Raw genomic sequence first — 25,827 nt, 5'->3', positions numbered from 1 at the left:
GTTGAAAATGTCTCCCATATCTCCTCTACTTTGCTATAAGGGAAAACTGTATATAGCTTAAATTGTATCACTGAAACAATCCTTCTTCCCAAACAGCTATGAATAGTCTCCCACCCAGGTACACATAAAGGTACACATGCACTCCCCTATTCAAGTAAGCTCTTTATTCATGATCCCAGGCACTCTACTCCAACTAAACACTCATGAGCACTTTTGCCTCCAGGATTGCAGCCTGGGTATATGCAGTAGCGCAAACAGTCACTGCATGCATACTGTAGAGTTCTAATTTTTGTTGTTCAGTCGTTAAGTCGTGTCCGACTCTTCGTGACCCCATGGACCATAGCACGCCAGGCCTAGGGATGTACGAAAGTTCCGCCACGGATCTCGGGGAGGCTGAATGCCAGCGCATTCGGCCCCCCGAAATCAGTGGCGGAACGGCCCGCCACCCCCCCGGGGCGAGACTTACCTTGGGCAGATCTTTCTGGCGGCGGCGGCAGCTCTGGCTCCAGCAGCAGTTCGGCGGCGGTGGCGGCCGGTCTTCTGACCGGCCGCCGCCGCCGCCATTTCCAGGTTAAAAAAAAACAAAAAACAAAAAAATGTGATAGGCTACGTAAAGATTTACATAGCCTATCATGGCTAGATTTAAAAAAAACACCGTGATAGGCTACGTAAATCTTTACGTAGCCTATCACGACTGACTTAAAAAACAAACAAACGCGTGTACGCAAATGGCGGCGGCCATGGCCACCGCCATTTGCATTCCTTATTTTGGCACGTCTTAGTCTACGTAAACATTTACAGAGACTAAGACGGTGAACATAAGGGGAACGCAAATAGCGTAGACGCTACGCTATTTGCGTTCCCCTTACGTTCGCCCCCTTAGTCTACGTAAATGTTTACGTAGACTAAGATGTGCCAAAATAAAGAACGCAAATGGCAGCGGCCATGGCTGCTGCCATTTGCGTACGCACGTGTTTTTTTTAAATCAGCCGTGATAGGCTACGTAAACATTTACGTAGCCTATCACGGATGACTGCAGGGACGCAAACAGTGGCGGCTATGGCTGCCGCCGTTTGCGTCCCTGCTAGCCAGCGACCGGATGTCTGGCTGCTAGCGGAGCCGGCCGGCGGCTCCGCAGAATCGCTGCAGAGCACAGCCAGCCGGCCAGGATTCCGGGGGGAGGGACGGAACGCCTCCCCCCCACCATCAACATAATCCGCGGAAAGGTAAGTCACTTTCGTACATCCCTAGCCAGGCCTTCCTGTCCTGCATTCTCTCCCGGAGTGTGCTCAAGTTCATATTCATTGCATCGGTTATGATATATAGCCATCTCGTCCTCTGCCATCCCCTTCTCCTTTTGCCTTCAGTCTTTCCCAGCATCAGGGTCTTTTCCAGAGAGTTTTCTCTTCGCATTAGGTGGCCAAAATATTTGAGCTTCAGCTTCAGTATCTGCCCTTCCAATGAGCACTCAGGGTTGATTTCCTTTAGGATGGACTGATTGGACCTCCTTGCAGTCCAAGGGACTCATAAGAGTCTTCTCCAGCACCACAGTTTGAACACATCAATTCTTCGGCGCTCAGCCTTCCTTATAGTCCAGCTCTCACAGCCATAGGTTGCTACTGGGAAAACCATAGCTTTGATTATGCGGACCTTTGTCAGCAAGGTGATGTCTCTGCTTCTTACTATGCTGTCTAGGTTTGCCATAGCTTTCCTCCCAAGGAGCAAGCGTCTTTTAATTTCATGGCTACAGCCACCGTCTGCGGTGATCTTGGAGCCCAAGAAAATAAAATCTGTCACTGCTTCCATTTCTTCCCCTTCTATATGCCAGGAAGTGATGGGGCCACATGCCATGATCTTCGTTTTTTTAATGTTGAGTTTCAAACCAGCTTTTGCACTCTCCACTTTCACACTCAACAAGAGGCTCTTTAGATCCTCTTCCCTTTCTGCCATTAGGGTGGTATCGTCTGCGTATCTGAGCTTGTTGATAATTCTCCCAGCAATCTTAATTGTGATTCATCCAACCTTGTGATTCATTCATCAAACCTGTGATTCATCGAACCCGGCATTTCTCATGATGTACTCTACATATAAGTTAAATAAGCAGGGCAACAATATGCAGCCTTGTCATACTCCTTTCCCAATTTTGAACCAATCGGTTGTTCCATGTCTGGTTCTTACTGTTCCTTCTTGACCCTCATACAGGTTTCTCAGGAGACAGGTAAGGTGGTCTGGTACTCCCATCTCTTTAAGAATTTGCCACAGTTTGTTGTGATCCACACAATCAAAGGCTTTAGTGTAGTCAATCAAGCAGAAATAGACGTTTTTCTGGAATTCTCTTGCTTCCTCCATGATCTAGCGAATGTTGGAGATTTGATCTCTAGTTCCTCTGCCTCTTCGAAACCCAGCTTGTACTTCCGGTAGTTCTCGGTTCGCATACTGCTGAAGCCTAGCTTGTAGGATTTTGAGCATAACCTTGCTGGCATGTGAAATGAGCGCAACTGTACGGTAGTCTGAACAGTCTTTGGCATTGCCTTTCTTTGCAATTGGAATGTAAACTGACCTTTTCCAGTCTTGTGGCCACTTTTGAGTGTTCCAAATGTGTTGGCATATTGAGTGCTGCACTTTAACAGCATCATATTTTAGGATTTTAAATAGCTCAGCTGGAATACTGTCATCTCTGCTAGCTTTGTTTTAGTAATGCTTGCTAAGGCCCACTTGACTTCACTCTCGAGGATGTCCAACTCAAGTTCAGTGACCACACTATCATGGCTATCAGGGACATTCAGATCTTTCCTGTATAGTTCTTCTGTGTATTCTTGCCACCTCTTCTTAAGCTCATCTGCTTCTGTTAGGTCCCTGCCTTCTTTGTCCTTTATCATGCCCGTCTTTGCACAAAACGTTCCCTTGAGATCTCCGATTTTCTTGAAAAGATCTCTAGTCTTTCCCATTCTGTTGTTTTCCTCGATTTCTTTGCATTGTTCATTTAAGAAAGTCTTCTTGTCTCTCCTTGCTATTCTCTGGAACTCCGCATTCGGTTGGATATATCTTCCCCTTTCTCCCTTGCTTTTCGCTTCGCTTCTTTCCTCAGCTACTTGTAAAGCCTCATCAGACAGCCACTTTGCTTTCTTGCATTTCTTTTACTTGGGGATGGATTGAGTTGCTGCCTCCTGAACAATGTTACAGACCTCCGTCCATCCCTGAAATGTATTTGTCACCTCCACTGTATATTCATATGGGATATGATTTAGGTCATACCTGAATGGTTTAGTGGTCTTCCCTACGTTCTTCAATTTAAGCCGAAATTTTGCAACAAGAAGCTCACGATCTGAGCCACAGTCAGCTCCAGGTCTTGTTTTTACTGACTGTACGGAGCTTCTCCATCTTTGGCTGCAAAGGACATAATCAATCTGATTTCGGTACTGACCATCTGGTGATGTCCATGTGTAGAGTTGCCTCTTGTGTTGTTGGAAAAGAGTGTTTGCTATGATCAGTGTGTTCTCTTGGCAAAATCTTCCTCTTCTCATTCTCCAGCTCCCTCCTCATTTTTGCCTCCATTTTCTCCCTGGACCACCTTTTCCCCAATTGCTTCCAGCGGCATAATGAGAAGAGTGACAGAGGGAGAGGGTGAGAAGGAGTGCATCGTTGCACTGAAAAGCATGGTGAAGGAAAAAAGCACTCTGCAGTTTTAATCCTGTCAGGCAAGAGTAAAAAAGCAAGTGGAGAGTTAGGGGCAGAAAAAGGAAAAAGGCAAGAAAAACATAGATAGGATCAAAGCTGAGTGCAGGGTTACAGACTTGGTACAGAGACTGTAAAATGAACAGGGGTAGGAATACCATAGTGAAAACAGCATGAAATGGGAAGTGGGGGGATGGATAGTAGAGTGAGAAAAGCAAAAGGAGAGTCAGTGGATGAGTGGTTACATGGGCTACTAAGGGTAGGCCAAAAGGCTAAGTGGCCCATCCAGAGCTCCCTCTGGTTGGCTCAGGCACCATACCTGCTCAGGTGTGGCTATTTGGGGCCCTTCCAACCTTTTCCAGTGGGAAGTCACATCCAAGATTTGTACCTGGGTCCTCCTGCATTTGAAATCTGAGCTGTTCCACAAGTCTAGGGCTCCTTTTGCAACCAATCTGGTCTTGGTGTATAAGACTGAGTCTGTGGGTTGGTGGCTCGGGTTATGACAATGCCCCATAAAGGAGCTGCCTCCTGTCTGCTGCTGATGGGACAGGTAGGAAGCTTTTTGTGGATATGCAGTTTGGGCTTGAGCCCTAGAAACTCACTTTCTTTTACCTCTGACATGACTCTTACTGGTCAGGCATGTAAAAGGTGAGTGGTGCCTTGTTCCTGCCATTCCCCATGGTGTGGCTTGAACTCACCTCTCTTGTTCCCCAAGCCCATGTCCTATGCAATCATGAATTGAGGTAACTCCCCTGAGAGTGTGTCTTCCCTCACTGCCTGCCCTGGTTGATCCTTTTCCATCTGGCAAAGGGCTCCTATCAACCCCACCCCCACATGTCTTGAACCCTTGTCTCAGGACACCTTCACACAAAGGAGCCATTTAACTCCTGGGTTGTTATGCCTCTCCTCCCTTCCCTTTGTGTTGTGCAGTCACAAGGTGCTTATGAGCAATGCCTGAGTGTGTCTGTGTGTGTGTGAGAGAGAAGGTGATTCAAACCCCAGTGTGCACAGATTCCTGGACGCTCTCAGATGACGTCTTACTGTGTCATGGTCGCAAATACAGTGGAGAGTTGTCATGCCTGTCAGGCTGTGTACTGTGTATGGGGTGGGAAGATGTCATGAGGAAATCTCCCCACTGTTGTGAATGGATTGGCACCTTCTGTGGATGTCTCTCATGGTGATGTCGTAAGCATGCTACCCCATGATTGGTGGGACTCAGTGATGTAGTTATGGATGCTAGGAATGTGGCTGTCAGTGTTTCTCCATTCTTTGCTTTTTGTAGTGTTTTTCCCACCTCTACTTCACTGCTGGGGAAGGTATAGGATACAAACTAATTTTTGTTGACTATAAGTGGTCTGCCGATGTAGCGGGATCATAGGGATGCCTAGTAAATCAGAGAACAAGTCACTTGCCCAAGACTAGTTCATCTATCAACAAGTTCCACTATGTATGTTCTGGACCACGTTATTGACACTTGACTGTCTACGAATGCCAGGAATTTAGGAAGAGAGGTCCTTCCATATACCGATTTACAAAATCATATTTACTGCTGTCTAGCATGAGCATGGTCTCAAACCTCAGCTGCTAATTTGCTCTTCTTTTCTACTACGGGGACATTAATAAATCTGGTGGATTTCAAGTAGCGTTGATGCTGTCTTTTCCAATCCAGGCAGTCATACATTAAACATGCCACGCTTTCAAAGAGGTCGGTTCCAAATTCAAGCTACACAAAAGAAAAGTACAAAGACTGGGTTTATAATATGCAGAGCAGAGACAAACTTAGTAAGCCTCTAAGCAATGACATATACACCTAACCTAACAACACAATGAACATGATCTTGTCCTTTTCAGTTTGAATGCATTTTAATATTAATATTAACCCTCCAAAAGATTTTTGTGATTGGAGAGTTGCACGAAAGAAAGAAGTTTCTATGCTTCGATAGACCTCTTCCATTAGTTTTTCAACATGGTGTCGTCCAGATGTTTTGGACTACAACTCCCAGCATTCTTGATGATGGACCATGCTAGTTGAGGTTGATGGGAGTTGAGGCCCAACAAATCTGGAGAGCACAAGTTTGGGGAAGGCTGCCATACTGAATAGTGTGTGTATGTCACCAAAGACCAGAATTCCAAAATCAATGACAGCTAAAGTAAATGCCTCTCCCAGACCCTGCCCCATCATCCATTGTGGGCATTTCTGCATGTAAGATTTTTGTTTTTCAAAGAAGCATACCTGTGGTGCAATTCTACACCTCTAGGAATTAAAGCTGCGCATGTTTTTCCTAGGCGATTGGTATCCCCTCCCTGCACCACACTGTTGGACCATCTCCAGCTGTAACTGTCTGCCCCAGTTGTCCCCAGTCTTTCCTTGTAGCATTTTAAACATGTTTCACTTGGATAACAAACACTGGTTATCTGAATTTACAATGTGTTCTCTTTTAAGAGGCCACAACCATCCTCACATGACACTATTATGTCCCCTGATATTATGCTCACATCAAGTGGTTCATCATTTCCAGTGTATGTCATATGATCTCCAAGCTTAATTGATTTGATTTAAAAAGATTGCAACCTACATTAGTGGCCATCAACTGGTGTACACTGGGCCAAATCTACCCCACCCCATAACATATAATCTGCCCCACCCAACTCCATAGAGTAAAAGATGGGGTGAATGAACAGCATTTTTGACAATGGAACGTGGCAGCCGGCCATGGGGGGAGGGGTAGAATGGCCAACTCCCTGGCCAGAATAGCCATTTACGCATAAGGAGCTGCTGCTGACAAGGGATCTCATTTTATATTTATAATTTATTTATTATCAAGGTTTATACCACACTTTTCTTACAATTATACCACACTTTTCTTCTCGTATGATCAGGATTAAGATACACAGTCATATCGTATTGTGTCAATTATATACTACACTGATCCAAATCAGTTAAAAGCTTCCCAGGAACAAGACTTTTAACTTATCTTTCTATTAAATTACCAGTCCTACACAAATACAATGGTGTGCCGTAATGCCCAACCCACTAGGGAAGAGGAATTCAAGTTTGCCATGTGGAACATAAACCTGTTCTGCCTTGTAAGTAAGCAAAGAAGGGAAGAGGGAGAGAACTAGGACCGGGATGTATACCACACTCAACCCAGTGCTGACACCTCAGGGTATGCCCAGACTGTGAGCAGCTCAGTTTTATAAGGCCCCTAGCTCTATGGTTTGAGGTAGCACACTGGATATAGGAAACCAAATCAGGAGCAGCAGAACTCAGGAAATCTATTCCTCTCAGCTAGGGATGTATGGGAAATTGTTTCAGTTCATTTTTTATCAGATTTACCCAGTTCGCACCTTTTGGACTGGACACAGACTCAGACGCAATCTGCAGTCAAAGGCTGTAGATTTCCATCCGAGCTTGCGATGTGGTTCACAGACCCAAAGAAATGTGTTTCAACAGCATGCGTACATTTCAAAAATGTGCATAAAAAATGCATACTTTTGAAAAATGTGTATAAATATGCTCTCATCAGTGGGAGAAGAATGCATATTTTGCACCTCACAAAGGCTGGGAAGAATGTGTTTGGCCACAGCATGAAGAACTTCATCAGGAGGGCTTTAAACTGAATCCTACGGGGAAGGGAGATGTAATGTTGGGGGTAACAATGGACGTAGGCTCATGCACTGCAATGGAGAGAACAGCTCTGATAGCGTCCAATAATAGTCTTCAGACACAGGTAGGAAGAAAGCCAGACTATGAAGCACATGGTCTTCGATGTCTATATACTAATGCCCAGAGTATGGGAAACAAACAGAACGAACTTGAACTCTTAATACAGGAGGGAAATTATGACTTGATAGGTATAACTGAGACTTGGTGGGATGACTCTCATGACTGGAATACAGCAATTGAAGGATATAACTTGTTCAAAAAGAACAGGAGGAACAGAAAGGGAGGCGGGGTTGCACTGTATGTGAAAAATACATATCTCTGCACAGAAATACAGGAGGAGGAGCTTGGTAGCCCCATCGAGAGCATCTGGGTTGAAATAAATGGAGCAAAGAATAAAAGGAACCTGGTGGTCGGAGTCTACTACCGGCCACCCAATCAAGGAGAAGACAAGGATGAAACTTTTGAAAAGCAAATAGCCAATGTTTTAAGGAAGCATGATGTAGTAGTAATGGGGGACTTCAATTTCCCCGATATTTGTTGGGAGACAAATTCTGCAAAACATGGCCCCTCCAGGAAATTCCTGACTTGTGTGGCGGATAACTTCCTCCTACAGAAAGTAGAGGAAGGAACTAGAGGATCGGCTATCCTTGACTTGATCCCAACCAACAGAGATGACTTAGTGGATAAAGTAGCAGTTACAGGAACTCTGGGGGAAAGCGACCATGTTGTACTTGAGTTCTTGGTTCTAAGGGAAGCAAAAGCCGAGTGTACTCAAACGCGTACCCTGGATTTTAGGAAAGCTGATTTTAATAAACTCAGAACAATGATCAGTAAGGTCCCATGGCAAGCAATGCTAGCGAGAAAAGGAGTCCAAGATGGGTGGGAACTTTTAAAAAAGGAAATTCTCAAGGCACAATCACAAACAATTCCAACAAGAAGAAAAGGTGGAAGACAACAGAAGAAGCCAATGTGGCTTCACAAAAAGCTTAGGGATGACCTGAAAACAAAAAAGGACACATATAGGAAGTGGAAAGAAGGCCAAGTAACAAAGGAAGAGTACAGGCAGGTAGCACAGAATTGCAGGGATGGCGTCAGGAAGGCTAAAGCGGAGAATGAGGTGAGGTTAGCGAGGGATGCTAAAAACAACAAAAAGGCTTTCTTCAGTTACATGCATAGTAAAAGGCAGAGGAAAGAAATGGTTGTTCAGCTATTAAATAAGGATGGCAAAATGATAACAGAGGACAAAGAAAAGGCAGAGGTGCTCAATTCCTACTTTGGCTCAGTCTTCTCCCAAAAGAGGGTCTATGACCCCCCTGGCAAAGGCGAAGTACAGGCTGAAGGGGCAGGATTGCAGCTTGAGATCGACAGGCATATGGTCAAGGAACACCTCATTACTTTGAATGAGTTCAAATCTCCAGGGCCAGATGAACTGCATCCTAGAGTCATAAAGGAACTGGCAGAAGAACTCTCAGAACCGCTGTCTATTCTCTTTGAGAAATCATGGAGGACCGGGGAAGTGCCAGATGACTGGAGGAGGGCTAACGTTGTCCCTATCTTCAAAAAGGGTAAAAAGGAGGAACCTGGGAACTACAGAGCAGTCAGTCTGACATCAATCCCTGGGAAAATTCTGGAGCAGATCATAAAGCAATCCATCTGGAAGCACCTTGACAACAATGCCGTGATTACTCGAAGCCAACATGGATTTGTCAAAAACAAGTCCTGCCAGACAAATCTGATCTCATTTTTTGATCAAGTCACCTCCCTTGTAGACCGTGGGAATGCTGTAGACATCATATACCTCGACTTCAGCAAAGCTTTCGACAAAGTGCCCCATGATATCCTGATGAGCAAACTAGCTCGAAGTGGGCTAGATGAAACAACGATCCGGTGGATCCACAGTTGGCTACAGAATCGGACTCAAAGAGTGCTTATCAATGGGACCTTCTCAAGCTGGGGAGAGGTAACGAGTGGGGTACCGCAGGGCTCAGTCCTGGGCCCAGTGCTCTTCAATATTTTTATTAATGACTTGGAGGAGGAGGTGCAGGGAATGCTGATCAAATTTGCAGATGACACAAAATTGGGAGGGATAGCTAATACTTTGGAAGACAGAAACAAAATTCAAAGTGATCTGGATAGACTGGAGTGCTGGGCAGAAAACAACAGAATGGCATTTAATAGGGACAAATGCCAAGTTCTGCACCTAGGAAAAAGAAACCAAATGCACAGTTACAAGATGGGGGATACGTGGCTCAACCACACTACGAGCGAGAAGGATCTTGGAATTGTCGTCGATCACAAGCTGAATATGAGCCAACAATGTGATGTGGCTGCAAAAAAGGCAAATGCTATTTTGGGCTGCATTCATAGAAGCATCGCTTCCAAATCCCGGGAAGTACTAGTTCCCCTCTACTCAGCACTGGTTAGGCCTCATCTGGAGTACTGTGTCCAGTTCTGGGCACCACACTTTAAGAAGGATGCAGACAAACTGGAGAGGGTTCAAAGGAGGGCAACAAAGATGATCAGGGGACTGGAAACAAAGCCCTATAAAGAGAGACTGAAAGAACTGGGCATGTTTAGCCTTGAGAAGAGAAGACTGAGGGGAGATATGATAGCACTCTTCAAGTACTTGAAAGGTTGTCACAGAGAAGAAGGCCAGGATCTCTTCTCGATCATCCCAGAGTGCAGGACACGGAATAATGGGCTCAAGTTACAGGAAGCCAGATTCCGACTGAACATCAGGAAAAACTTCCTGAGTGTCAGAGCAATACGGCAATGGAACCAATTACCTGGGGAGGTGGTGGGCTCTCCCACACTTGAGGCCTTCAAGACGAGGCTGGACAGCCATTTGTCAGGGATGCTCTGACTTGGGTTCCTGCATTGAGCGGGGGGTTGGACTCGATGGCCTTGTAGGCCCCTTCCAACCCTACTATTCTATGATTCTATGATTCAAAGATATGCACAACTGATGCGTCCATTTGGAGAAATACGCACAAAAAGTTGCACAGATTCTCATGTGGGGTAAAAAGAAATGCTTGCAAGCTGATACAGATTTGAATTGGAACGAGCTTCGAGATGGAATTTGGACAACTTTGGTGAGCTCGGTTTTGCTGATTCACACTTCCCTACTCTCAGCCAACCAACTGCAACCTTGCTGGACACACCTCCACTTACAGTGCTACATCACCAGGGGGATATAGGCCATCACAAGTAAGTAGGTGAAGTTTAGCCAAGTTTCCTTCCTCCTCTGCAGTCTTTTAGCTAATAAACTAGTCCCTAGGGATACAAAATGAACTTGGGGTGGAGTGGATCTATGCTGAATCTGAATGGTTCTCAGGGTTCAGATTGACATCTACTGCACTCTAGGATTAGAGTCAAATGCCAAACAATGCACTACTCCTCCTTACCCAACACAGGTGCTTCTTGTAAAAGAAGTGATTACTAACCATCATGTCACCGTTACTCCAATCAGCAGGAAAGGTAGACTCATGGACTAGGTGAAGGAGTCTAGCAATCTGAAAAAGATTTGATCCTGATTTCCCACTGTTCAGAATTGGTTCCAAGTATTTCCAGAAGTTTTTCAGATCTTTAACTGCTTTTTCCTTCTTCTTGTTTTCAGCTTCTAGGACTAGAATTGCACCAGCATGAGATCACTTTAACATATTTGTATGCCCATGGCAAATGTGAAACATACTCCCAGAATACTACAGCAAAAAGAAAAAGCCAAGATCATCTCCCTGTATTACATGTCACTGGGTGAGTTCACACGTCACGATAAACCACCCTGAAAACAAACCACGGTCACTTGTTTAATCCATTGCTAACCCATGCTGCTGCCAACAGATGATCAGGCGCTCCTCAGTTTGCCTTGGTTTGTTCCCCCCATGTTCCCCCCACCTGCTCCCAGCACGTATCCCAGTGTCCTTTACGGCATAACTTTATTTTAAAGAGTAAAACCTTCTTAAATCCATTCTGTCTGCATTTTGTGGATTGTCAGGCATCTTTTTTTTCTTTTCTTTTTTAACTTCCTGGAATTGTAGTTGGGAGTGGGGTGGGGGAAAGAGATAAAAAATATGCATTTCCCCCCAACAGGCTAAAGCGTGAAAATGCTAATTTGGGGGTGTTTTGCACTTTACCTTTTTCACTTTGGGAGAGATTTATGCATATTAGCATTAACTAATGTGCATTAGTTGATGCGCACATGTGCAAGTCTCCTCAAAAGTGAAAACAAAGGTAAAAAAGCATAAATACCCCTTACAGCCACATGTGTATTTTTGAACTCTGTTTTTTTTTCACCCGACTAAATTTGCATATAATTCTGGAAAAAAAAAATCTACAAATGTTGCAGTTGATCACTGCTCAATTTGCGCAATTCTCTTGTTTGCACGGAGCAAGCAATGACGGCAAACACAAACAGGAATTGGGCATGCAAGTGTTGCCAGCCTAACATACAGCTAGCGAGATCGTGAGGCAGCAAGTGGAGTACACGGGTTTTGTGCTGCTCTTGCCAAGCAACTCTCTTGGCACAAGCCACACACATGCCATTATGATGGGTTTGCAAGTCACAACAATCCACTCTAAAAACAAGGCACCCTGAACAACCCAACAACAAGCTGTAGGTTTCCAGGGTGGCTTGTGCATAGTTAATAAACCACACTGAAGCCACTGGGCTGGGTTTGGACATCACAACAAGCCACTCTGAAATAAACAAAGTTGACATCCTACTGTTGGTTGTCATGTTGTGTGAACCAGGTCACTGTCATGAAATTTGGGGTGGGGTCAGAGGCCATGATATAGATACAGAAACAGAAATACAAAACATTCCTTTATGTAATACTGTATTTTTGAATGTAAACACATTTTTGTATAAAGTAGAGCACCAGGTTTTTAAAAGCGTGCAAGGGAAACCCATCTTACCCCCTGCCAGTCAAGCAATGGGACAAGACAGTCATACTGCCAACCTCTATGATCCACTGTAGCTGCTGATCACATTACAAATCAGGGTCTGAAGATGACCACTGTGCTGTTTTATAACGGAAGAGAGAAAGGCATGATCCAGATGCTGGCAAGAGAAAGAAAAAGACCTCATGTCTTCTTGCTTTCTCCTCCACCGAGATGCTTCTGCTCCTTTGCTCTGCCCTATTCTTTCCTCACCACACAATTGCTTCCCTGATTCTTTGGTCTCATTCCTTCCTTGTAAAGAATTTGTTTTTGTGCAAGTGAAGGCTCAAATGAAACTTAGAGCTGTTAACAGGAGCTCAATAAAATAGTGATAGATGAAATCATCTCAGCTAGATTTAGAATTAGTTTGCTATTTATGAACTTTCTTTGTGAATGTTTGGAAAAAGGTGGCCAAGAATTCTCTCCTGGCTTGTAACATTGGTGCATGCGTGCTGATGGGGTTGGGTGCATATCACATTGCCCTCTGTAGTTTGGTTTGGTACCACATGCATGACTGAGGTCCATCTCGGGGAGCTCACAAGCAAGGTATAAAGGTGATGCCTTCTATTATCTAGAAACTGGTGGTAAACTGCTAAACAAAACTTAAAAAGAGCATCTATTAGGTGCCAGGTACCTTTTTATTTTCCCAGGCATTTTAGGAACTGTTTTAGTGCTTTTAGATATTCACACTGTTTTATCCCTGCTGCTGGTTTTAGTTTTGGTTTTATTATAAGCTGCTACTGATTTTATCTTGCTTTTATCAGACTTTTTTTTTAATTGTTACCTTGTATTTTATGTTTTCAATTTCTATACCATCCAAAGGGCTTCAGTTATTAGGCAATTACAAATGTAATACACAGATGAATATGAAATAAATATGAAAAAGGATTTTACCTGAGATATATAAATAACTGATCAATATTCTGAACTTTATTGTGTGGTTGACTTAAGATGATCAAGTAACTGAAACACATACACATGGCTCTTTAAAACTTCTAGCACTTATATTCTGTATCATAATCAAATATTATAATTCCAATCTCCAATAACATATCTAGGCACTGTTGACTGCAACTGTACCCCTTCCCCAGGTATCCTAATTGTACTTAATTTTGGCAGCTCTGAGGCTGGGGAAAAACAGGTTGTTGTCTGTAACTACAGTTCTTACATCATCTGTAAGTTGAACATATGGGTTCTCCACCTGCACTGAGCTTTCTTTCATAACTTTCTAGAACTAGGCTAGCGTTTTGGCAAGCAGCCCACCCTCACCCTTAGTGTACAGGCTCAAGGGGAGTGGCTCCAACCTTTCCACTAATTTTCTAATGGTCCACAAGCAGCAGCTTATATATGGAAGCATCAAGCAAGAGCAGAGGGGTTTCTCCACAACAATGGAAGGAGAAGCAAATGGAGGATTACCCAGATTTTTACAAGGAATTGGCTTTGGTGCGCTTTGGTCAGCACAGGGCTCCATGAGTGCACCGCACTAGCATAAATTGCTTCACAGAACGTATTTCTGGGTGGGGTGGGGGGATTGGAGTAAACATTATCAGACTGGCAGGGGCCACTCAACAAATAAGAGAGCCTCCCCCCGCCCAAGCTCACCTTTCTCCTTCCCCAATACTCCTGCAATGCGATGGATCAAAGCTTAGCATTAATTACTTCCTTACACCAACAAAGCAAACAGTAAAAAAAAAACACCACAGCTGCAGATCCTTTGTTAATCGATAAAATCCTGGGAGGTCTCCGCCTGTGCTATGGTCTTGCCCAAAATAATTCTCTTTCTCTCTCTCTTCCCCCACCCCCTGGCATTAATTACTTCCTTTCAAACAGCAAACAGTAAAGAAACACAGCATCGATATTTAGGGAACAAGCCTCATTGATTACAATGGGCATTACTTCTGAGGAGACACCTCCTTCCCCAAGCTATGCCCGATTCCACGAACTCTTTTTAATTTCTTCCGCTCTAACACCATCTCACTTTGCTACTATCACGCATTTGTCCAACAACACCTATACCCCCTATCTTGCTATCTCGGTATGCCACTATCTCACATTAGCGCTAATGCATGTTAGTAGCATAAGGAGATGGGGGTATAGATATTGCTGGACAAATGCATGATAGTGACCCAGTGACATTCAAAACCCCTTTGCAAGTGTGATTTGTTTAAATCGTTCCTTTCAGGTTGGGTGATTTCTTCCATCTCACTATGCCTCTCACAATTGCACTATCACGCAATTGCGTGACAGAGCAATTGCGTGATAGTGGCATAGTGAGACGGAAGAAATCACCCATCCTCAAAGTATTTAAACAGATCACACTTGCAAAGGGGTTTTGAATGTCACTGGGTCACTATCACGCATTTGTTCAGCAATACCAATACCCCCTATCTCAATAGTGCCATAGTGACATAGGGGGTATAGGTCTGGCTGGACAAATGTACGATAGTGACATGGTGAGATGGGGGGTTGCTACTGGGCTGCCCAGAGCTTTGTGGGGATGGCCACCATAGTTTAGAGGTAGGCAAGGTGAAATAAATGCCATGAAGTAGTGAAGAACTTCCATGACCAGCCCTGAAATGGTGGAAACACAGGCAGGGAAAACACTGGGGAAACACCCCTTGACCCATGTCAGTGAGGTTAAAGACACACCCCTGGGCAGGGCTATCATGCCAGACTAATGCGGAGGGTGGTGCTGTCAGGGTGGACACTGAGCCCATAGAATCCCAGAGTAGTTCTGATTCTGAGGAACAGCAGTCGCTCCTGGGAAGGGAGCGTGCTCCTCTTTCCCAGGGCCAACAGCTCACGGAGATTCCTCCCACCAACATTCCTAGCTTAGATAGCAGTCCTGAGAGTAACAGCGGATAGCAGACTTGGTGGACGCGCGATGCAGACGCAGAGAGCGGCACCAGATGGAGGGCGCAGAAAGGAGGCGTAGTGCCCGGTTGGCGCGCAAACAACGGCTGCGCCCAGAGGATCCAAGGGAAAAGGGGAGGGACTCTCCCTAATCCTTAAGTTCAGGGGTCTGCCAGTAATTCCCTTTCAAACGGGGACCAACTGTTCCAACTTAGGGCATAGGTACGGTGCTGCTCAGATCTAGTTGCAAACGGTATAGTTGTTAAGTTGTAAAAGAAGAATAAAGCTTTGAAAGGAATCCCTTTGTCTGTGTCTGGACTTGGCTACTGGATTAGACTGAGAGAGGCCTCCAAGGAGCCCTTGACAGCTTGCTCCCCGTTCCTCTTTTTTTTTCTTCTCCTCTCTCTCTCTCTTCTCCGATTGCCTTATGGAAGATGCCGGGGACCCAGCGGTGCAAGCTCTGGCGCAAGAGAACCAGTTGCTCCGTGATCAGATGGCTCAACTGACGGCTGCCGTGCAAAATCTACAGGCTGTGGTTCAACCCCCCCCCCCCAACCTATGATTCCCCCACGCCGCAAGTGCCCGGTGGCGTTGCCAGAGTAGTTTTCTGGTGCGAAAGGACTTTTTCAGATTTTCAGGGCCCAATCAGAGCTGTACATGCGTCTTAGACCTGAGGATTTCCAGACGGAACAGGTTCGTGTGGGTTTCATCATTAACCTACTGTCAGGCATGGCAGCTAAATGGGCTTCGGGGCTCCTGCTCGCTAATCACCCCCTGCTCAGGGACTATCAAGGTTTCATGACAGCCATGGCACATTTTTTCGGTGACCCCCTGTGCACGCAGACGGCTTCTCGGGAGATTCGCTGCCTCCGGCAGGGCAAGGACTCAGTTTCCAGCTACGCGACAACCTTTCGCTTGCCGATGCAGGATTTACAGTGGAATGATGCCGCGCTAGTGGCTCAGGTTTTGGATGGTTTGAACGATGAGATCTTGGATGAGTTGGCGCGCACGCCCAGCCCGCCTACTTTGGAGGACCTCATCTAGACCTGCCTTCAGATAGTCGGCTGGAGGGGTGCTGGCAGACCCGGCGGGGCGCCGGGATTTCCCTCCTCCCATTCCCCCACGTTTCCTGCCTCCTCCCCCACCCCCCACTCCAGCGCTGGGGGTGGAGGAGACCCCAGTGCAGCTGGGAGCTACCCGAGCCTCGCTGCCGCCAGAGGAGTTTGAGCGCCGGCGTGCCGAGCGCCGATGTTTTCGATGTGGAAAGCGGGGGCATTCCGTCAAGACCTGCCGAGTGAAATCCACAGCTCCGCTGCCTCCTCCTCCTCTCCTTCCCCCTCCTCCTCCTCATCCCCAGGCCTGACTAAACTGCCCCCCAAGCTTGTTGGGGGCCTCCAGTGTGGGGGTCAGTTCCCCACCGGGTGGGTGCCTTCCCCAACCCCCCCCACCCTCCCATCTGCTTTTGCATGTTCACCTCCACTCCTCTCAGTGGGGGGGGGGGTGGAGGCCCTAGCTTTAGTGGACTCGGGGGCTACGACCAGTTTCACGGATGAGACCTTCGCCCTCTTCCACAAGATTCCTACCCTGCCCCTTCCTGCCCCCTTGGCAGTGGAGACCATTGATGGGCGTCCTCTCTCTTCAGGTGCGGTGACCCGTATTACAGTTCTGCTCACTCTGCGCACCCAGTCCCACGTTGAGCAGATTCAGTTTCACTTAGCCAAGGTTCCCTTATACCCAATCGTGCTGGGTGTTTCCTGGCTCTCTAAGCACAACCCTCAGATTTCTTGGGGGCTTCAGCAAGTGGAGTTTGCGTCTCCCTACTGCTGGGAGCATTGCCTCCCGGAGGAGGCACCAGTCCCAGCCCAGGCCTTAACCCTTTCCTCCCCCTCCTTGTCTGATTCTGGCAGTCCTTCAGCTACCGTCATCCTCCCAGAGAAGTATGCAGCTTTTCGGGATGTGTTTGACAAGAAGGAGGCTGACCAGCTTCCCCACCACCACCCTTTTGACTGTGCCATTAACCTCATTCTGGGGGCAACCATCCCTGCTGGCTGGCTGTATCCGATGTCGGAGCCGGAACTTCGAGCTCTGTGGGAGTTTTTGGACACAAATCTCAAACGCGGTTTCATTCGCCCCTCCTCCTCCCCCGCCTGCACTCCTACCTTCTTTGTGGCCAAGAGATCTGGAGAGCTCTGCCCGGTGCACGATTTCAGAAATCTAAATTCCGTTTCCATCCCTGACAAGTACCCCCTCCCCCTCATACCTGAGATGCTGGAGTGCCTGGAGTGAGCCAAGATTTTCACAAAGTTGGACCTGAGTAACACATACAATCTCATTCTCATCCGGGAGGGGGATGAGTGGAAGACCTGTTTTGGGACCCGGTACGAAGCGTACGAATACCTAGTAATGCCTTTTGGGCTCGTCTGCGCCCTCTCCACACTTTTTCGTGTTTTATGAATGCCATCTTCACGGACTATTTGGACACTTTCCTCATTGTTTATCTCGATGATTTACTTATATTTTCTGAGGATTCCAATGCCCATCAGCACCATGTCTCTGCCGTACTCCAGTGCCTCCACGAGAACCATCTTTATGCCAAGCTGGAGAAATGTGCGTTTGACCTAACCTCTTTGGACTTTCTTGGCTACATCATTTTGCCTGACGGTATCAGGATGGATCCTGCCAAGGTCCAGGCTGTCCTCTCCTGGCAGGCTCCATCCACCAAGAAGGACTTGCAACGTTTTCTGGGTTTTGCTAATTTTTACAGAAAGTTCCTGCCCAGTTTTGCTCAGCTCACTTCTCCTCTCACGGACCTCCTTAAGGGCAAGAAATCTCCTTTTCATTGGACGGCATCTGCCCAACAGGCTTTCGAGGAACTTAAGAAGCTTTTCAGTTCTGAGCCGATCCTGTTACATCCCGACCCGAGGAAGCCTTTTGTAGTGCAAGCTGATGCCTCTGACTTCGCGGTGGGGGCGGTGCTCTTTCAGCCAGATCGGGAGGGCAGCGGGCTGCAACCCTGCGCCTACCACTCTAGGAAACTGACCATGTCTGAGAGGAATTATACCATCTGGGAGAAGGAACTGTTGGCCATCAAGTCCGCTTTGGAGACCTGGCGTCATCTCCTGGAGGGGGCGCAGCACCCAGTCGAAGTTAGAACCAACCATCGCGATCTCGAACATCTTCAGACAGCCCGTGCCTTAAACCAGCGGCAGATTAGGTGGTCGCTTTTTTTTTCTCGGTTCCACCTTAAGATTTGCTATGTGAAGGCCTCAGACAACCTACAAGCGGATGCTCTTTCTTGTAAGCCTGACCTCCAGCCAGGGAGTGAGGAAACTTCCCCGCCCTCTCTGATTCTTCCCCCGCAAGGCCTGGCGGCAGCTGCAGTACCTCATTCTTGAGAGGAGCTCCTTCTCTCTGCACAGGCTCAGGATGCTTTTGTTCGCACAAAGGTGGAGGACTTGGGGCTAGCCTCTGCCCCCCCTGCACTCTATCCCCTTCTCTTTGCGAGGTGGCCTGCTTTACCATTCCGGCCGGGTCTATGTGCCTTCTAGACCCCTCCGCGAGAAGGTCCTCCATCAGTGCCACGACTCCCCCACAGCTGGGCATTTTGGCATCGCCAAGACCTTGCATGGAGTGATGAGAGATTTTTGGTGGCCTCGTGTGTGTCAGGACGTCAAGTCCTATGTCACCTCCTGCCCAACCTGACAGCGGGCGAAGGCACCCTCAGGCAAGCCCACAGGCTTGCTTCACCCCCTGCCTACCCCCTCAGGACCTTGGAAACTGCTCTCCCTTGACTTCATCACTGACTTGCCTCCCTCACACAGTAAGACCACTATTCTGGTGGTGGTGGATTTGTTTTCTAAGATGGCCCATTTCATCCCCTGCTCTGGGTTGCCCACAGCCAGGGAGATGGCACAGCTGTTCGTGGCGCATGTTTTCCACCTCCACGGATGGCCCGAGGGTCTCGTTTCCGATAGGGGGGCCCAATTCACTGCCCATTTCTGGAGGGAGCTACTGGCGTTGCTCCATGTGACGCTCCATCTTTCCTCCACCCACCATCCACAGATGGACAGTCAGACCGAGCACACCAATGCAACTCTGGAGCAATATCTGCTCTGTTATGTAAATTACCAGCAGGATGACTGGTTTTCCTTGCTGCCTCTCGCAGAATTTGCTTATAACAATGCCTGCCATGCTTCCACCCGCCAAACTCCATTTTTTGCCAATTTTGGTTACCACCCCAAGGCCTTCCCGTCCACCCTAGCTCCCTCTTCGGTGCCAGCGGCCCAGGACTTTTTAGAGGAGTTGCGAGCGGTATACCACCTCTTACAGGACTCCCTCGAGCAAGCCAAGACAGCCTACAAGGCCTCTGCAGACCGGCGGCACCAGCCGGGTCCGTCTCTGCAACCGGGGGACTGGGTTTGGTTGTCCACCCAATACCTCCCCTCTCACCCGCCCGCAAGGAAGCTCGCACCTCGCCACACGGGGCCTTTCCAGATTACGGCCCAGATTAACCCTGTTGCTTTTCGCCTGGCTCTCCCACCCACCATGAAGATCCATCCCGTTTTTCATCGGTCCTTGCTGTCCCCCCTGGTTTCTGGCGACCCTCATCGCTCAGTCGGCTCCCACCCTGCCGCCAGTGCTGGTGGAGGGGGAGGAGGAGTTTGAGGTTGCAGAGATTCTGGACTCCTGCCTTTCTCGTGGCCGCTTGCAATATCTGGTGGACTGGAAGGGGTACGGGCCTGATGAGCGATCCTGGGAACCCACAGAAAATGTGCATGCTCCGTTGCTGCTGAGGCGCTTCCACCAGCTGTACCCCCACAAACCCGGGGCCCCAGGGGAGGAGCACGAGGGGGGGCCTCATGGGAGCGGGGATGATGTCAGGGTGGACACTGAGCCCATAGAATCCCAGAGTAGTTCTGATTCTGAGGAAGAGCAGTCGCTCCTGGGAGGGGAGCGCGCACCTCTTTCCCAGGGCCAACAGCTCACGGAGATTCCTCCCACCGGCATTCCTAGCTTAGATAGCAGTCCTGGGAGTGACAAAGCGCAGGAAGCAGACTTGATGGACGTGCGTCGCCGACACAGAGACGCCAAATGGAGGGCGCGGAAAAGGAAGCGTAGTGCCCGGTTGGCATGCAAACAACGGTTGCGCCCAGAGGATCCAAGGGAAAAGGGGAGGGACTCTCCCTAGTCCTTAAGTTCAGGGGTCTGCCAGTAATTCCCTTTCAAACGGGGACCAACTGTTCCAACTTAGGTACTGTGCTGCTCATATCTAGTTGCAAACGGTATAGTTGTTAAGTTGTAAAAGAAGAATAAAGCTTTGAAAGGAATCCCTTTGTCTGTGTCTGGACTTGGCTACTGGATTAGACTGAGAGAAGCCTCCAAGGAGCCCTTGACAGGTGCACACAACAGAAGCACAGACAGACCAAATTAAGGGAAACAAACGGACTAAAAGTAGTCTTGGAAGAACTGGCTTTTTGGTTCTTGCTGCAAAGACCCATGGACTCGCCAGGTATGCTGCCTCCCAGGAGGATGGATTAGAGACATGACTGAAGGGTTGCCTGCACTCATAAAGCCCACTGACAGGTATCCCTTTCTTCTCATCCATGTGGAAACAAATGATACTGCCAAGCGGAGCTACGAAGAAATCATGTCAGACTTTGAAGCTTTGGGAAGGAAACTCAAGAACTTTGGGGCCCAGATAGTTTTCTCATCCATCCTTCCAGTAGTTAGAAGAGGGACAGAAAGGGAAAGAAAAATACTCCGGGTGAATGACTGGCTACGAAGGTGGTGCCAGCATGAGAGATTTGGATTCTGGGACGATGGGCTATACTTTCTGGAAGATGGACTGTTGGCAAGGGATCGGTTGCGCCTCACAAAGGCTGGGAAGAATGTGTTTGGCCACAGCATGAAGAACTTCATCAGGAGGGCTTTAAACTGAATCCTACAGGGGAGGGAGACGTAAAGTTGGGGGTAACAATGGATGAAGACTCATGCACCATAATGGAGAGAACAGCTCTAATGGCGCCCAATAATAGTCTTCAGAAACATGTAGGAAGAAAGCCAGACTATGAAGCACATGGTCTTCGATGTCTATACACTAATGCCCAGAGTATGGGAAAAAACCAGAATGAACTCTTAATACAAGAGGGAAATTATGACTTGATAGGTGTAATTGAAACTTGGTGGGATGACTCCCCATGACTAGAATACAGCAATTGAAGGATATAACTTGTTCAAAAAGAACAGCAGGAACAGAAATGGAGGTGGAGTTGCACTATATGTTAAAAATACATATCTCTGCGCAGAAATAGAGGTGGATGAGCTTGGTAGCCCCATCAAGAGCATCTGGGTTAAAATAAATGGAGCAAAGAATAAAAGGAACATGGTGGTCGGAGTCTACTACCACCCACCCAATCAAGGAGAAGACGAGGATGAAACTTTTGAAAAGCAAATTGCCAAGGTTTCAAGGAAGCATGATGTAGTAGTAATGGGGGACTTCAATTTCCCCGATATTCGTTGGGAGACAAATTCTGCAAAACATGGCCCCTCCAAGAGATTCCTGACTTGTGTTGCTGATAATTTCCTCCTACAGAACGTAGAGGAAAGAACTAGAGGATTTAGTCCAGAAACCAGGTCCATCACATCTAGCAGCTGATAATACTTCTGAAGGAAGAGGAATAGCGAAGCTGCAAACCAAGGCTGTATCAGCCACCACAGAGTGGGCAGGATGCAGTCTGCCTTATCCTGCTCAATCTTGGCCACTGTCCCCATGTGGGATCAGTGGGAACATATATAAGAAGGTCTCCATCCACCTGTACAGGAAGGCATCTCTCAAGAATGCCTTGTACACCCCCATTTTGCTGCAGAACACACGGCACTACATGTTGTTGTAGGGGGTAAACATGTCGACAGTCAGCATCCTCCATCAAAAGAGACTCTTTACTGTCCACAGTTGAAGCTTTTACTTATGTAGGCCCTGATCCCCAAGCTGGCCTTCAGCTGTTGTAATCTCTACCTATAAAAAAAAAAAAAGGCTCCAAGGATGATACAGCAAACAACAGAACTATTAATCTGTTACATGTTATGGGGAAAAACTATGCAAGACAACTCCTGGAGAAATTAGAGGATTGGGTTAAGGGAAAGGCTTTGCTGGTGCTAGAACAGCTGCGTTTTGCGCATGATGGTCAACTCTTGATCGCTGTTTTCTGCTGAAACACATCACAGATAGCTATTTAGCTGGACTCACCAAGCAGATCTTTGTGGCTTTTGTCAACTTGAAAGCTGCTTTTCATTCTATTCCTTGGCATTGTTTGTGACATAAATTACAATTCTTGGGTACTGATGTGCAGCTATTAACTGCAACATGAGATGCCTGCTCTGACGCATCTCAAAGAATAAGAATAGGCTGTGAAGGACAACTATCTAACACTGTGCCAGTTAAAAAAGTTGTAAGACAAGGATGTTTACCTGCACTTCTGTTTAATTTATTTCTAAACAATGTAGTGGAGTTCTGAAAAGATGACTGGTATTTCCCAGTTAAGGTACAGTACAATAAGATCTCATCTGTCTTTACATGGATGATGCTATTCTGTTTTTATATACCCAGATAGGAATACAAAGATGATTGAGGCAGTTTTCTATTAATTACTATTAAAGACTAAAGAAATTGGTATCTGGCAGATCTAAGTCTATAATTAGAAATTGGATGGAAACCATCTAAACAAGTATCTTCTTTTTGTAATAAATATTTATTGACAATACACTTTAACACAAAGCTTGTGCCCTGGTAGGATGAGAGCAAGGAGAAAGTCCCTAATGCTGCTGCTGATGAGTGGAAGATGAGAATCTTGCCCCCTTGGGCATGCACACTGAGGATGTGTGTGGGATACCTGCTAAAATACTAGCCTAGCTCTAGAATGTTCTGAAAATAGGCTTCGTACAGACACAGAACCATATGTGGGACTGCACAGAAACCACAAAGAAGAACCAATGGCATACTTGTGGCTATGGCTGTGGGAAAGACAACAAGAAAAAGCAATTGTGAATTAACCTTGAACTGTGGCCCCAAAAAGAACTGAGGAACTCAAGAACAAAACTTAGATAACTACATTCACGTTATAGCCACATAAAAGAAAAATAAAGCATCAAGCAGTTATGTGGTGTAGAAAAAGAGAATGCTTGATAAATACATAATTCTGTTCTAATACGTTAACAAAGGTGGGGGGCCTTCAATAATTCACAGGGTTGCGGAGGGGGAAGAGGGATACATCCTGCACCAATCCCCACCCATTGCAAGTTTGAAACATACATGAACAGATTCACAAACAAAATATGGATTACACACACTTGCACTACAGTTACTGGAGCGGTTGGGGCAGATCGACTTCCTTTACAATTCCCCTCCACCAACATCCCTTCCCCCGATGCCTTCCCTCTCTCTCTCTCTCTCTCTCTCTCTCTCACACACACACACTCACACACACACACACACACGGTAAAGAAATCCTTTTCTCTCATACCTACCTATGAGTTGAGGAAGGATCTTCTCTGCTTTCCACTTCTCTCTTCCTCCCTAATGCTCTTCTTCTCCTTCTCTTCCATTTGCCCACCCCTCCCTACACACAGGGAGGAATACCACTCCCCCGTTCCTCTCCCTGGTCCGTTCCCTGTCTCACCCTACACTCCCACTGTCCTCTTTCCCTTACACCTATCCCTTACTCCGTGTTTGGTAGTTGTTGCTGCTGCTGCTCTGCCTTGGGAAATCCTGGACCATAGCAGTAACTTAGAATAATCTTTCTCACTGGCTCTATGGAGCTCCTAAGCAGGAAAGTACAACACTGGCTACTGCTATCAGACCACAGTCACTGTCCCATAGCATGGAAGTGACTTGGTATACAAACTAAGGGCAATTGTACATCAGAGTAATGGCTGGTTGCCTACGTCACCCTACTTGAACATATCGAATTCCATCCTTTAATATCTGCACTGTGACTAGCATGTGTGCACTAGTTTGAGCTGCTGGTGTCTTCCAAGGCCCTAAAGACTTACTAACTTGCATTTGCTAACTATGAATTTGAGTTTGGTGGGGTGGTTTAGTGGCAGGGTTGCAGGAGGAGGGACAGTTTTAACTCCTCACTATTTTTCTGCAAGGTTCATGCTCTGGTTCACTACTCCTGCTAATTTCTGTACTCAGTCAGCTGCAAGTGGACTAATTAAGCTCAGAAATAAGACATAGTTTTAAGCCTATAGAAATATCAATAGAAACCATGGATTTGTTTTTAAAACTAATGCATTGTTCTAAGTATGCTGCACCAATAAAAACCTATATAATACAAAAGAATAACAATAATAGTAAATGTTTACGTCCATGCCAAATACATTTTATTAATCATCAACTCACCTTCTGCTGCAAGAAGTGGTTCTTCCTGTAGAGCAACTGCTTCCATGTAAGTCTGGAGCTGCTCATAGTTGTCAGAAGAAATCTTAATGACACATCCAACATTGATCCCAAGATCAGATAGCACAGGCAAAAGTTGTGGGTAGTGAAAACCACAAATGATGAAATAATACTGAGCACCGTCATCTGGTTCATCATCTGTTCAAAACATCATATAAAGCCCACTGATTGTATTAAAGTATTTGAGAAGGTATTTGAATTGGCAATTTCAGTTGGCACATACATACATATCTATGGTAGATGAGCTGCAGATAAGTTCCATAAATATGTCAATTATAAGCCCTGTTCGTCATCTACTCCTACTACTACTACTAATAATTTACATTTCTATACTGCCCTATAGCAGAAGCTCTCTGGGTGGTTTCTTCAAATGCATGTAACCTTCTAGACTTGTAATTTAGGTTTTATCATGTGCAATTCATTTCAGGGGGAATGAGTATACTTTTCTCCTTAGTTCTATGATTTCACTAGCTCTGATCTTAAGAAAAATTCCTTGATACAGAATTTGTCTCTACACTCCCCAAAGTGTACTGAATTTGGAGCAGCCATCACTGCAACTCCCCAGGAAATAGAAGTAGAGGTAGTTAAAGCCTAAAAAAGAAGCTTGCTTGTATCACTGAGTAGCTGAGGTAAGAATGCTAACACCTAGGGGGTGCAAGCTCACTAATGCTGGTTCAAGGAATTAGCAGGGCCTATACGAACCTGGAGTACAGGAAGGGCATATAACAGCCAGGAGCAATGGTGGGCAATGATATCAAAGTTATTAGTACCCCCAAAGTACATGGTGGAGAAGCTATGGTAAGGCCTCTGTCAGCACTGAAGTACATGAAGATGTCCATATTATACCAGCTGAAGATGACATTGAGAAGCTCTGCCTAGATATGACTGGCGCAGCTGCAAAGTGAGGTACTAACATGCATTCTGATCTTATGCATGTTTACTCAGAAGTAAGTCCCAATGCTAAGTGTGCATAGGATTGCAGTTTTAGGCCTCTTTTCAGTTCCTTTAATGACCTTCTGATTCATAGGTATAGATGTTTCTTAATCAGCAACTGCTTCCATCATAAAGGTCTTGCTTGGAATTTATTTGGCACAAACTTAACATGTAGACATATCTTTCATCCACTGAAACATGAGGGCTTCAAGGAGGTGGATACAACTAAGGCAAATCTTGTAGTTGTTGTTGTTCAGTTGTTCAGTCGTATCCGACTCTTCGTGACCCCATGGACCATAGCACA

The 25,827-nt window shown here is 46.4% G+C and overlaps 1 protein-coding gene across 1 annotated transcript in view; it reads right to left on the bottom strand.

Annotated features, from left to right (window-relative positions):
• SPAG17 (sperm associated antigen 17) overlaps nt 1-25,827 on the bottom strand; it is a 265,350-nt gene that overhangs the window by 204,252 nt on the left and 35,271 nt on the right. Inside the window, exons 6-8 of the mRNA XM_084835270.1 lie at nt 24,534-24,728; nt 10,786-10,967; nt 5,252-5,398 (exon numbers count right to left, since the gene is read on the bottom strand). Coding sequence (XP_084691396.1) covers nt 5,252-5,398; nt 10,786-10,967; nt 24,534-24,728 — 524 coding nt within the window. The remainder of the gene's footprint in view (nt 1-5,251; nt 5,399-10,785; nt 10,968-24,533; nt 24,729-25,827) is intronic.

The sequence above is a fragment of the Heloderma suspectum genome, chromosome 2, assembly GCF_057233095.1.
Source record: "Heloderma suspectum isolate Gila_16-S chromosome 2, 16-S_ref, whole genome shotgun sequence".
NCBI classification, from domain to species: Eukaryota; Metazoa; Chordata; class Lepidosauria; order Squamata; family Helodermatidae; genus Heloderma; species Heloderma suspectum.
The sequence above is the reverse complement of the archived record's forward strand: the minus strand, read 5'-3'. Positions and strand labels throughout refer to the sequence as shown.